Consider the following 14,648-nt stretch of genomic DNA (forward strand, 5'->3'; position numbering starts at 1 on the left):
TGTTATCAAGCTCAGCTGTTCCTCCTGCCCTTCCCTTCTTTTTCCTATCATATGGCTCTGAGTTCAAAGTTCGCTGTTAGAAAATTGGGAAATCATCATGGCTGGCCAGATGAGATAACAACCCACCAACGGCAGCTTGATATACAGTATGTATGTATGCAGGCTGTGTGCAGTTAAACACTTTCCTGTCCTGAATGGTGTTTAGTTTTAAATAGTTTAAACGTTATCCTTCAGGTCGGCCCTTATTTATCATATGTTTTTTAGATTGTCCTAACATGGGAATGGCTGGGGCCCTTTTGAACATCTCACCACTGTTCCTGTTTGACACACGGTTGGTCATGGTGGTGTATGTGCAATTCCGAGCATTGTGTGTGTGTGTGCCATGTGGTAGGTTTAGTTGTTGCCATATGAGAGGGCATGTGATATCTGGACATGGTGTGAAGGACACACAGCCTCTGTCTGAAATGCGATTCGGATGCTATGCTGCTGTGTCATGAACAGCATGAACAGGCATAAGGAATGGAGTCCATAGGTCTAGAGACACAGAGAGAATGGGATATGTTTCAAACCACTTGCATCCATAGACATTTAGACACACACACCATTCTCTCTTGCCCTGGGATATACTGTCAGTACTGGAAGTTAGTGTCCTTATCTCTAGCTATTACCCCTTCTCCATAGGCAATTTATGGCTTTATCCCTAATCTATTGGCTATTTGTGGCTTTAGCCCTGACCTATAGGCTGTTTGTGGCTTTAGCCCTACCATACAGGCTGTTTGTGGCTTTAGCCCTACCATATAGGCTGTTTGTGGCTTTAGCCCTACCATACAGGCTGTTTGTGGCTTTAGCCCTACCATATAGGCTGTTTGTGGCTTTAGCCCTACCATATAGGCTGTTTGTGGCTTTAGTCCTACCATATAGGCTGTTTGTGGCTTTAGCCCTACCCCACTGGCTTTCTGTGGTTGCAATTATTGTATTTAAAAATGCAGTGGAACCTTCCAGTTTTAATCATGGAATTGTTTTTCTTTTCCCTTTGAAAATCTATTTAAGCATTTAAAGCAGCCCACCAAGCTTCATCGTGTGCCACTGAAATTGCTTCTTCTCCTAAAACCAGGATTAAAATGCGGAAACCTCCGTTCATCTTTACAGAGTGTTGTCATCTCTAAGCGCTGTTTTCCCCAACCCTCAGGGTTTCCCCCACTCCCACAGCAAACGCACAGAGGTGGAGTGAGGGATGGGATGGAGCCACAGGGAGAGAAAAGATGAGCAGGAGGGAAAGACAGACCGAGGAGTCTATACGAAGATAGAGGGAGAAATGGAAGAGATGTGCAAGGGACAAAAAGAGACTGATACACAGAGAGAGAGAGAGAGAGAGAGAGAGTGAGTATGAGTCCAAGAGTAGGAAGAGGAACGATCCACAGAGGAGAGAGAGAATCAGTCCGTCGTTGTTGTCCTCCATATTGTTTCCTCACTCGCTGGTGTGAATGTAGATCCCTGGAGAGGCCCTGCAATCAGCCGCCATTGGTTTGGTGTGTGTGTTTGTGTGTGTGGACACCTTGGCGTGTATATGATGTATGGATTATGTTTACTGTGGCATATTTAGTTTGGGTGCCTTCCTGGTCAGTGGCGCGAATGATGAATGGAGATGTCCGCTGGATTCACCCGAGCACCTGTGGTCCCTCGCTCTCCCGCGGTGGGCCGAGATATAGGTCTCAACCCGGCCCGCTGGCTGGGGGTACGGGGGGTGTGGGTTAGGAATAAAGAAACACATTTTCATTCATTTTCTGCCCTGTTTTTCCTTGATGGGAAAGGAGTAGTGATTCTGTTGGAGATGGATTTCATTCTCATGTTATGTGGGTCCTTTTAGAAGGGGTGATGCTGGATGGCAGTGGCGTGCTGTGTTTACTGGGACGGGTCTATAGAATAGCAAGGTCCAGTGCTGTATGCACAACAGGCTTTTTCTGAAATACTTAAACCCCTCTATTTATTTAGGCTGTTATGTCTCCTGCTGAGGTGGACATGTACAGCAGTCAAGTGTTTTATTGGTTGTATGTGATTGTACACCTGACTCCAGTACAGTTGGCCTCTGATCCTGAATTATCGGTGGCCATTCTCTGTTCCAGCATCTATACGAGTTCTACGAATTGACTGTATTCCTATTGGAGTTATGATTTACTGGATGTAAAGACCTGTATCCTTAAGCTACTGTTGTTTGTCTGTTCCTTTCTCTCGCTCTTACTCCATCTCCCTCTGTCTCTCTTTCTCTCTCGCTTTGTAGTTGTGTGTCGTTTGTTGGAGTGCGGGTTGTGACTCTCCACTCTGACTTCTGGAGAATGCGGTGAAAAGATGCTAATGATTGGGATGATTTGTTCTCTGTAGGGTGTGCTTATCTGTGTGTGTGCGCGTGTGTGCGTGCATGTGCGTGCATGTGTGTGTGTGTGTGTGTGTTTGTGTGTCTGGGTCAAACAGATCTGTTTCTGTGCAATTGCAAGGTTCCTGGCCTGTCTGCGTGTGTGAGCCTTCATAGTGTTCCAACCATTTTTACTCTCTCTCTCTCTCTCTCTCTCTCTCACTCTGTTTGTTTCTCTGTCTGTACTGTTGTTCTTTTGTCTCCTTGTAGCAGTTAATGCCCTTGTAACCTGACACAGATACACCTTTCTACTTGACCGGGCAGAGAGAGAGCAGGGCTGGCTAGGTATTCTCCGGTGACCCCCTGCCCTTGGCTTTGAACACCAGAGTTAACACGCTCACACCCACTCTCTGACCTCGTTTCGGGATCCCGTCTAACTTTATTTATTTCTATCCTGAAACGCTGGTTTGATCTTTGACGTTGTCTCCAAACGTTTTTTAGGTGAGGTAAACCTCATGTTTGTGTTTGAGGGAGAGAAATAGTAAAGATTTGAGTTTCATTTTTTCAGTTTCTTTTTTTTGTTTCCGGATAAATCTCTTGTAATAAGACCATAGACACCATTAATAGCCAGTCATATAGTCCCTAAGGATTGACAGTAAGCCCTATCAATAGGATGTTCCTCGGAATTTTACAGAATTATATTATTATGTTCAGTATATGTCAAAAGGCCAATAAAACCTGGCAGTGTTTGTTACTTGGGCATGCACACTTGCAATAACACAAGCACACACACACACCCCTCGATACCTCCTTCTGCCAAGTCGGACGGCAGGTTGCCAGTAAAAGGCCTGTGATTGGGCTGTGATCATCTGTCCAGACAGGGTTAGCCAACCTCAGCGTCCAGAGTGCCCCCCTTGTCCCTGCCCTAATTTAGATCAAGAGGGTTAATTAGCTGAACACGGCTTCCCACCACCAGCAACTAGAACACCACTGAGTAGCTCTTTGCACCACCAGCACCAGAAACTAGCACTGAGGCTAAAGCTTTGATCCATGTTAGCTCAATGATTAGCATAGACACTACAGCTGCTGCTCATGTTAGCTGTCTGGCAGTGACGCTAAGCTGAGTTTTACAGTAGTTAAGTTCCTTCACTGAATCTGCAGGTGTGATTCTAGGGAATAGCTGTGTATAGTGATGGGTTAGGTCAGTGTGAATTGATGGTTAGGTCAGTCTGTAGTGATGGTTCAGGTCAGTGTGTAGTTATGGGTCAGGTCAGTGTATAGTGATGGGTCAGGTCAGTGTGTAGTGATGGGTCAGGTCAGTGTGTAGTGATGGGTCAGGTCAGTGTATGGTGATGGGTCAGGTCAGTGTATAGTGATGGGTCAGCTCAGTGTGTAGTGATGGGTCAGGTCAGTGTGTAGTGATTGGTCAGGTCAGTGTGTAGTGATGGGTTAGGTCAGTGTATAGTGATGGGTCAGCTCAGTGTGTAGTGATGGGTTAGGTCAGTGTATAGTGATGGGTCAGGTCAGTGTGTAGTGATGGGTCAGCTCAGTGTGTAGTGATGGGTCAGGTCAGTGTGTAGTGATGGGTCAGGTCAGTGTGTAGTGATGGGTTAGGTCAGTGTATAGTGATGGGTCAGGTCAGTGTGTAGTGATGGGTTAGGTCAGTGTATAGTGATGGGTCAGGTCAGTGTGTAGTGATGGGTTAGGTCAGTGTATAGTGATGGGTTAGGTCAGTGTATAGTGATGGGTCAGGTCAGTGTGTAGTGATGGGTTAGGTCAGTGTATAGTGATGGGTTAGGTCAGTGTATAGTGATGGGTCAGGTCAGTGTGTAGTGATGGGTTAGGTCAGTGTATGGTGATGGGTCAGGTCAGTGTATAGTGATGGGTCAGGTCAGTGTGTAGGGATGGGTTAGGTCAGTGTATAGTGATGGGTCAATCCAGTGTATAGTGATGAGTTAGGTCAGTGTATTTTTAGGTCAGGTTGAGCTGCCTCTGAGTTTGAGATGTCTACAAACATGCCTAGAATACATACATCTCTATCTCTCTCTATCTCTCTCTCACACACATACAGTTGCGCCCTAACAGTTTTAGCCAGTCGGAGAGCAGCCATTGAGACTTACTGCTGGCCACTGCGAGGAACGGTTTAGTCTTTCTTCTTTTGTTTGGTCTTAGAGTCATCTTTCTGGAGTTGGTGTGTGTGTTTGTGTGTGTGCAATCTGTTCTGTTTTCCAGTCTAAACATACAAGCTGACTGTGAGAACACTGTGGCCATTGGTGTATCTTCTCTTACACATGGCCGTATATAAAAGAGAGAGATTCTTGTTTCTAGATTCTTCTTTTCTTTCAAAATGGTGATGTTTCAGGTATGTGTATGAGGTGTGTTTGTGTGCCTTGTTTGGGCACGTTGAGACCTTTTGGAAAGGCATCAAACCTGACTTAGACCTGACACAGTCACATGTGGCTCTAACTTTCTCCATCGCGCCTTCTGCTCTCTCTGTCTCTCACAGTCGCTCTATGTCTCATTGTCTGCCTGTTTTTTTTTGTTTTTGTCTTTCTGAGAGCTATGGCTGGAACACCCAGGCTTTTCATATCACGTTACGGCAGGGAGAAGACACCATTTTGGTTCTGTCACGTTCTGTCACCCGTAACCACTTCAGCAGAGCTCTGGCGGTATCTGGGGCAGCCTGCTGGTCAGGGCATGGTCACTGGTCGTCGGTGAGCGTGTTGTGTCAGCAGTTTCTGCCATTCTAGGATGATAGGGCTTGACGCCTTTTCTCTGTGGTTGTGTGTGTGGGGGGGTACACCCATTGCCTTATCTGAACCATGTTGGGTCAGGCCTGGTAAGAGAGAGGCGTGAAAAGTAGCAGTTATGAATTCCTGTTAAGTATATGTATTTTAACTACCCAATGCCATTCATTTCACACTTCTATTCTGTTTTTCCTAATTCTCTCTCGGTCTTCATCACTCTGTTTATCTCTGCATGTTGTTGTGAATGTGGTCCGTGTTAGCGGGCAGAGTGAGTGTCTTTTGGTAACTTGAATGCGAGAGCCTGTTCTGTTTAACTAAACGGATTATGTTTAAGCAAGTGACAACATACAGTCTCCTTGGCTTCAGAAGTCTTTTCAGATGTTATCTAAAAGACACCTAATAGTAAACCGGTCAAATATACTTTTAGATGAACTGCTCAGTTTTAATATTTTTGAATGTATAATAGAATAATAAAAACATACATATGTATGTAATTGTAATGCTGATATTGTCAGCAGATGCTGTTACCCAGTATAACCTACACTGGAGCAACATACATGTTTAAGCCCCCCCACCCCCAAGTACAGCCACAAACATTCTTATTGCGCAGCAGTTTATGACATGAGCATGACGTGGCTTGGCCCAGAATGACAACCAGCTTGTTTTAGTGATTGGAACACAGGTTGAACTGTTGCTAACACAGCTATGTAGGAGACGTTTGGAGGTTAGCATATGTAATGCATGCTCACAAAGTTCAACATGACGGTGCTAGGTGCAAACATTGGGCCGTTAGGACCAAATTCGAGCTGGTTTGGATAGGTTCTCAAAGCCCAGTTTCACAACTGGTACCAGCCTGTAATGGGTGCTGTAAATATGTCCTTTTTAAATTGACCGTTAACTACGAGGCGCTGACTTCCCCACTTCAGGAGCCTACCCTAATCAATCCACATGAATACCTTACCCTAACCTTAATGCATAGCCTTAATCTTGACCGAGACACACACACACACACACAAGTGTATAACCTACTGTCAACTGACATACTTCCTACATTTTAGTTCAGTGCACCATAGGGGAATTGTCCTGTTCTGGATATGGGCTGGGTGGGGGGTTCTCAGATAAGCATCTGAGATATGTTCCCTCAACCCACATGACCTGCAGAAAGAACAAACGTCAGTAGCCCCCCGTTCCCCAGTTCCTCCTATAGGGAGACATTATATGGGGGGGGTAGTTGACTGGTCCAAATGTTTTGGCAGGGGTTAGCAGGTGCACATGCCAGCACACACACACACACACACACAGACACATGTTTTGCCATGTTTAAACCTGATTTGCCGAGCAGCTGCACAGTGCAAAACACGTCAACAGGTACTGGGCCAGGGATATCCCTGCTCTAATGCCTGTGGTTGTATAACTGTCTTAAAGGAAGTGAAGTAAAGCAGGTCAAGGTTTAGAAAGGAACGTTCAGTGGTCTGATAACGGGGACTGGCCTTCCCACTTTAAACATTGCTAAGTGATTCATAGCAGCATTCTGCTTATGGCCTTGTGGAAAACTCACCGCTAATATTGGCCATTGAGGATGGCCGTTCAAATTTAACACAGACACATTGTGCCTGTTTGCACGTGCACACACATTAACACACAACACGCAAACACACACACGCACACACGGACACACCGATGTGAACAGCGATCCGTTGGACTGGGATTGGACAAGACGATTCTGGATGTAGAATCCTTGTGAGCAACCCTGCATTCATCTAGATCACTGCTATAGATGGTTAACATTAGACCGCTCTTTTCTTCACCACAGCCTGACACACACACACACACACACACACCCACATACAGGGTGTACATGTCATAACCTATGCCTCCTTTAGCATACACAGGCCAAACTTTATGGCAACAAGTACACACACAAACAAGTCTGGACAAGCGTGCACCAACTGTTCATCCTAACTATAATTAAGAGCAGTACCCCAACTTCTTTCACCATACAATTTTATCTAGCAGTACCCCAACTTCTTTCACCATACAATTTTATCTGGCAGTACCCCAACTTCTTTCACCATACAATTTTATCTAGCAGTACCCCAACTTCTTTCACCATACAATTTTATCTAGCAGTACCCCAACTTCTTTCACCATACAATTTTATCTGGCAGTACCCCAACTTCTTTCACCATACGTTTTTAAGAGCAGTACTCCACCATATTTAGTAGTTTTCCCAGAATTACTATACTCCACAAATCTGATGTAACGAGACATTTAGCAGAAATATCCATTCATGCTCCATGAATATTCTGCGAGCCCCCAAACTTGTGGGTATTGTTGTCCATCTCAGTCTGCTCTTCCTATCCAATACTTTTGCGCTGATTCCCAACAATTCCCTATGCCTTTCAGAAACCCTGACTTTTTCTGACCAGCGTATTTGACAATTGGTATCCTCAAAAGAGGGGACATTTCCTAACATGGCCTACATTAGTGATTGTGCATTATGATGCATCTTATGACAGTGCATGATTAAAGTTTCTGTGGACCAGTGAAACATAGCCCAAAGGAGAGAGAGAGAGAGAGGGAGAGAGAGAGAGAGAGAGAGAGAGAGGGAGGGAGGGAGTGTGGGAGGGAGGGAGGCCCAGTATGCACTCTTCAACTGTTAACACTCAGATAGATTTATCCCTGGTTGTCCCTGATGTCTGCCATGAAATTGCAATGTCTTTGGCTATGTCTGACACAGAGCTGAGTTTGTCTGAGTGTGTGTCCGTATGTGTGTGTGTGTGTGTGTGTGTGTGTGTGTGTTTGTGTCTGAGGGTGGGTAGTTTTTGGTTTTGGAAGGCAAGTGAATAAATGTGTTTGTAGCTATATTTGTGTGTGCGTGTCTTTCACCATAAAAAATCTGTCTGACTAGTCACATGTGGAACTGGTGTGACCCTTTCCATTGAGTCTGTCCTCTGTATACTCTATCTACATGCTGTGTTTCTACGCCTAAGTTGGTAGACTTTTATGTTACCTGTCCACATTGGTTCCACTGTGGGTTTTCCCCCTTTATCCTTGTCTGTCTGTCTCCAAATCCCTGTCCCCTTTGTTCAAGCCCCGGCACAGCCTTCACCCTACACCCCTGCCCTCCTGGGCTTTTGGAGATAGGACTGGAGAGAGAAAGAGAGGGAGGCAGAGAGGCCGAAAACAAACTGAGGGAACAGAGTAAACAAATGGTTGACTGGGAGAGGACAAAGACGTAGGGCGTGGAGAGAGGGTTAAGGGCAGCTATACCGCACAAATTCCTTCTATTTCTTGGAAAAACCTGTGTCAAAGGCAGTTTGGGAACTCCTGTACTAACTTGACTTGAAAATCTCAATGGCCCGAACTTGCTTCCCTTTCCTCGTCTTTTTCCCTCCGTCCGTCCACACTGATATGCAACAGGCAGACGGAAGCAGTGGGGACCAGCTGGACTTCTCCTCACCACTTCATTCATTAGCAATCAGCGCCGACCCAGGGAAGGAGACAGGAAGAGGATGTCACTGTTGAGCATTGAGATGCACCCTTGGCGTGAACTTGAATACCGTTCTGCTCACTTCTTGGAAACTCCGTTCACTTAGCTAATTTCCCAATTAGGCTCCCAGCCTCCCCCCCCACCCCCCACCCTCTCTGTGGCTGAATTGATGTGAATGTCCTGGCTTTTAATGGCATATAAAAAAAATCATTTCCCGATAAATATGCCCATACTAATAGCCGAAGAGTTGCTCAGAGATTTGTAGGTGGAGGTCATTAGTACAGGATGGTGATTCGGCGACGGGTGGGGAGTGCCTGTTTGTGTGTACGTGGTGTTTTGGAATGGACTGAGAGGCGCTGGCCTGCTCCTCCAGAGGGGGCTTTGGGGTATCCGGTGCCCACCCACTGCCCAGGAGGGTGGGGTTCTGGAGTGTGTGGTGCAGCACTTAGACCCACTCTCCTGATCACTAATGGAGCTCTTTGGACACTTACAGCAGTTGTCATGTGCCTCCTGTGTTGATCCAAATAACAGTAACTTTTGCAACACGTTTGGGGAGGCGGGGTGTTGCTGTGTGCGTCTGTGTGTTTTGCTGCGTTGTTTGGATCAGTGGCAAGGGGCTCTGTCGTGTTCTGGGTGTGTTGAGAAGCTCCTTCTGTGTGTGTGTGTGTGTGTGTGTGTGTGTTTGTGTGTGTGTGTGTGTGTGTGCATGTGTGTGTGTGTGTGTGTGTCTGTGTCTGTGTGTCTGTGTACTTTTGCCTTAGGCATCCTTCAGTGGAATGAGGTCTTTCTTCTTCTGATTAACCCTCTACCATGTTCTCTCTCACTTTATCTCTTTCCATCCCTCCATCCATCCATCCCTCTATCTCTCTATCTCTTTCTTTCATTCTTCCCTGCTTCTTTTGCGCTGTCCCTCCTAATCTTCAAGATGTTTTTTTACAATCCCCCACTTTTGGCTTGTTTACATTAAGAGAGAGAAATGAAAACGCTAGATAGACTTATCTTGGTTTGCATAATCATTTCCATAGCGTTTGAATATACAGCGGCATATTTGAGACGGTCCACGCTGGATTGTGATTGTCAGTCGCTGGAAAAACTAGCGATATGCGCTTGCACTGCACAGAACCCCCAACTGAATTGTCTTCAACCTTGCAAAACTCTGGGGAGGCTCAATTGAAAATGGCACGCACACCGTGGAATGTGGCACTTCGAAGTACTGATATTTGCAAATGTACACAACAAAATAATCTAGCATCTCGAGTCTTGTTCAATGTGTTTCACAAAATGTAATGCCTCTCCCTATTGCCCTCCCTTGTACCCCATCTCCCCCTCTACACCATCTCTCCCCCTTGCTCTCCCTCCATCTCCCCCCTACACCATCTCTCCCCCTCTCTCTCTCCCTCCATCTCCCCCCTACACCATCTCTCCCCCTCTCTCTCCCTCCATCTCCCCCCTACACCATCTCTCCCCCTCTCTCTCTCCCTCCATCTCCCCCCTACACCATCTCTCCCCCTCGCTCTCTCCCTCCATCTCCCCTCTACACCATCTCTCCCCCTCGCTCTCTCCCTCCATCTCCCCCCTACACCATCTCTCCCCCTCTCTCTCTCCCTCCATCTCCCCCCTACACCATCTCTCCCCCTCGCTCTCTCCCTCCATCTCCCCTCTACACCATCTCTCCCCCTCTCTCTCTCCCTCCATCTCCCCCCTACACCATCTCTCCCCCTCTCTCTCTCCCTCCATCTCCCCCCTACACCATCTCTCCCCCTCGCTCTCTCCCTCCATCTCTCTAGATGGCTTTTCACAGGTCTTCATTATTCACTGGGCTTTTTGTCTTGTGCTGCGGGCCAGGCCTGAGGCTGGGTGCCTGGGAATGATGGGAGTGCTCCGGACAGTGCTCATCCCTGTTTTACACACTGACACACACACACACACACCCAATTCCTTCAGTTCGCTTGTGATGTCTGGCTTTGTGTGTGTGGGAATTTGACATTGTACACTACGTTCACTCTTCTCTACCGCCATATTGTTTCCATCCATACTTCTAAGCCCTGGGGGTTAACTGCCTTCTACTCCATGCCTGCGCTTGTTGGTATTTTTGGCCGGTAAAGATTTCCTTTGGCGGTGAGGTATGGCTTTTCACAGCAAGTCCTGTTGTATGGGGGCAGAATTTAAAGGGGCAGGTGCCTGTGCTCGGTTAGTGCCAATACAGCCATATATTCTCGGGAACAATCTTCCTCTGCTCTCAGACTCCGAACAAACTGAACGGGATCAATAGTCTGTGGCTAGTGAACGGAGCCTCTGTGAATCAACGTGGAAGTGTCGACTGGGCAAAGGGTTGGCCGCGACTTTGTCTTGCCGGTTCATCTCGTTGTCCGGGGTTATTTCATCAGTTGTTTCAAGGTAATTATTTAATGCTACAGGGTGAATGCATTTGATTGCGTTTCTATGACGGCTCCCGTGAATTCACAAATACTTTTGATCATCTTTGTCCATTGGTTTTGTCTGCATGTGTAATGGGCGAAGGGGCTAGTCATATTCTCTTCTTTTTCGTCTCTCCTCTCCGAAACCACATCTGAAAAGGCTTTTACAGTACAACTAAAGAAGCATCTCTGAGTCTTCCCAAGTGACAGGAGAGGACAGGGAGAAAGACAGAGACGAGGAGACATGGAAAGGGGTGGAAATGCGGGAGAGAGACATGGTGGAAGCTGGAGACGGAGGGTGTGAAAGACGTTTTGGCAGCCACTGGCTTCAACCTAGTCACTGCCTTCTCAGTAAACCTACATTGTCGGCATGTATGTGTTATAGTTAGAGTTACATGGTGTGTGCGTGCGTGCGCGTGTGTGCGTGTGTGTGACTAAGGTGGGTGCATTACAACAGTTAAACAGTGACTCACACCCTCATCATGGTAAATCTCTACCCTCTTCTCTCCTCCTTCATTGCGCTCAGCTCTACTATTTAGCCCTTATCCTCACTGCGTGAACCCCCCTCCACCACACACACACACACACACCATGTAACTCTATTTGTTTTCTTCACTTATTGGGGTGAGTCCAGGCCACTAAAGGCTGGGAGGCAGAGAGGGATGGAGAGAGACAGACAGACAGAGACAGACAGGGACAGATGGACAGAGACACACAGGGACAGACAGACAGACAGAGAGAGACAGACTGAGACAGACAGACAGAGACAGACAGACAGGGACAGACAGAGACAGATAGGGACAGACAGGGACAGACAGACAGGGATAGACAGACAGAGACAGACAGACAGAGACAGACAGAGACAGACAGACAGGGACAGACAGAGACAGACAGACAGACAGGGACAGACAGAGACAGACAGACAGACAGACAGGTGCCTGTATACAGTCCTGATGGACAGATGGAGGATGAGCCAACTATGCGGAGGAGGGATTAGATGAAGAGAGAAAGCAAGCATTAACCTGTGTGTCTGTGTGAGTGTGTGTGTCTGTGTGTGTGTGTGTGTGTGTGGGCCGTAGGGGCCGTCATAGAGCTCTGGCCAGCTGAGGTGTTTGCTCAGCCCTACAGTGATCCCCCACTGTGATCACTGTGAGTACACGCCAAAACATGCACACACACACACACACACACACACACACAGGCACACACACATACAGAGCATGATGACAGAGTCGTGCCTGCTTGGCAGCTGTTGCAGGTCCCTGCAGATCACTCACTGGCCCTCTGTGCACTGCCGGCTTCCTGTGTGTGTGTGTGTGTGTGTGTGTGGGTGGGTGTATATGTGTTCCTGCAGTGACCACTGACCTATTGCTTATGAAAATCTGTTTCCCAGCATGCTCTTTCTGGACCCGCAGGAGCGTAATAGGATGTTTTTGCATAAGCATTTAGGTGTATGTTAACTGGTCTATCTCTGTGTGTCTAGTAGCAACCCGTTTTCACAGTTTCTCATAGTTCTAATGGCTCAGAAAACAACACGTCCCACACCACAGAAGACGGCCGCACAGTTACAAGATATGGAACATCTATATTTGCTTTGACCTCGCAGAGAAGACGACTCCCTTTCACACACAAAACACACCCATTTGTAACATATTGGTTTTACAGTTCCACTTCATACATGAGGCCTTCAAGCATGAAGGCGGACTAGGAATCTAACCAATCTCCCCTCAATATCCAGTGCAAATGTCCTAAAAGGAAATATATTCAAATTGAAATGCACAAAGCGCCTAATAGGAGCGTGGCGGCACCGGGCTGAATGCGGGAGTGCCAGAGAGTCCATTGAAGAGAGTGATTATGAGAGAGACGAAAGAGAGTGTTAGCCAGGGATGACACTGGCTTTGGTGGACTAATTAAAATGGCTGAGTGTGTTTCTGACCGAGTCGAAAGCCACAGCCCCGGGGCCTGTTCTCATCTAACTGCTGCTCCAATATCATACACACGCTGCCATATCACTGGCTCCGTGGAATAGCTAATGCGTACGCAGAGCCAGGAGAGGAGTTAGCTGGCTGCGGCTCTTCCTCTCTACAGCGCTGTCGCATTCTCTCCCTTAAAACGCTCTCGTTTCGCTGTATATAGGTTTTTTAATTTCCCTTACTGGTTTAATGCTGTGCCTGTTTTGCTGTGTGTGTGTGTGCGTGTGTGTGAGTTGTTACAGACATGTGCCTGGCGTGTGTGCGAGTGTCTGATTGTGTTTTTTTGTCCGGTCCTGGGTTTCCTATTTGAAAGGCCAGTCTTCCTGTGTGTGCGCGCTGTAATTTAGCTGCTCTGTAATTTGCCCTGTTGGTCTGGGGTTAAGTGGAAGCTGGCCTCTCCCCCATCAGCATACTAGGCTTTCCCAGCGTCACCACAGAGAAAGGGAGAGGAACACACACTGCTATGCTCACACACACACACACACACACAGAAACAGAGATGGAAACAGCGAGGGAGAAGAACAGAGGTTTGAGACATTATCTCTACATTATGGTTGAATGGTTCTATAAAGGCCGGGTCATAAACCCAGTTTAGGAGGTGCAGGTTGGGTTATTACGAGGCACAGGGACCGTCTGAGGAGTTGCTCTCTCTCTCTGTGTTGGTCTGCTCATCGCTCTGTTTCCCTGTGGACTGTCAGAGCCCGTTGTCTGTGCTGTATTGGGCTGTTTCTAGGGTCTCCCAGTCCTCTTCTCAGACATGGGCTGGTCAAATGGTAACTTTGGGAAGGATTGGGTGAGAACACACACACACACACACACACACACTCAAACCGAGAAGAAGACATTCCCAGATACAGGGCAAGGGGAGTGGGAGAGAGCACAGTCTGTAACACAGCAGGGAATCTAAACACTGGGACAGAAGGTATTGATATTTCTGACACACACACACTCACACACAGACACACGCACGCACACACACATGCACACACACTCACACACACACACTGGGACAGACGGTATTGATATTTCTGACACAAACACACTTACACAAGCCACACGCACCAAAACACACATACTCACTCACTCACACACACACACACACACACACGCACACACACACTCGGACAGACAGTATTGATATTTCTGACACACACACACACACTTACATACACACAAACACATACACATGCACACACTCACACACACACACAAACACACACACACACTCACACACACACAAACACACACACACGCAAACACACTCACACACACACTCACACACATTGGGACAGACGGTATCGATATTTCTGCTTAGTCCAACAGAACTTGTCCATGTAGACAGGCAACCATTACAAATTGTGATCTTTGATGATAAATTGATTATAAATAATTATTCCAGGTTCAAGTTTCCCTGATGTCGAATAAGATTGAGCGTCAGCACACAGTGGCTGGGTCGGGTCAGAACCAGAACCAGGTCTGTCTGACCAGCAGAGGAAATATAATTTGGTATCGTTTGGCTTAGCATTGTTGACTCCAGTCAGTCTCCTTTTAGTACTGAATCCTGTTTGGACATCTATGCATGTCTGCTGTCTACATGGGCCTGTGGGTTTCTGTGTGTGTGTTCTCTTCGCTGTAACAGCCATTACGTGTAGGGTGTTAGGTGTGTGT

The 14,648-nt window shown here is 47.1% G+C and overlaps 1 protein-coding gene across 4 annotated transcripts in view; it reads left to right on the top strand.

The window, feature by feature from the left end:
* The window catches only part of bcl11aa (BAF chromatin remodeling complex subunit BCL11A a), a 48,260-nt gene that overhangs the window by 22,396 nt on the left and 11,216 nt on the right, over window positions 1–14,648 (top strand). Inside the window, exons 1-2 of one of the 4 annotated variants that reach the window (XM_010870100.3) lie at window positions 10,923–10,987; window positions 11,168–11,379. The exons of the other annotated variants lie outside the window; for them this stretch is intronic. Of the exons in view, the coding sequence (XP_010868402.2) occupies window positions 11,268–11,379 (112 nt within the window). The 5' untranslated portion in view covers window positions 10,923–10,987; window positions 11,168–11,267. Of the gene's footprint in view, window positions 1–10,922; window positions 10,988–11,167; window positions 11,380–14,648 lie in introns of those variants that run through there. 4 annotated transcript variants of the gene reach the window in all.

This window comes from Esox lucius, chromosome 6, assembly GCF_011004845.1.
Source record: "Esox lucius isolate fEsoLuc1 chromosome 6, fEsoLuc1.pri, whole genome shotgun sequence".
Taxonomy (NCBI): domain Eukaryota; kingdom Metazoa; phylum Chordata; class Actinopteri; order Esociformes; family Esocidae; genus Esox; species Esox lucius.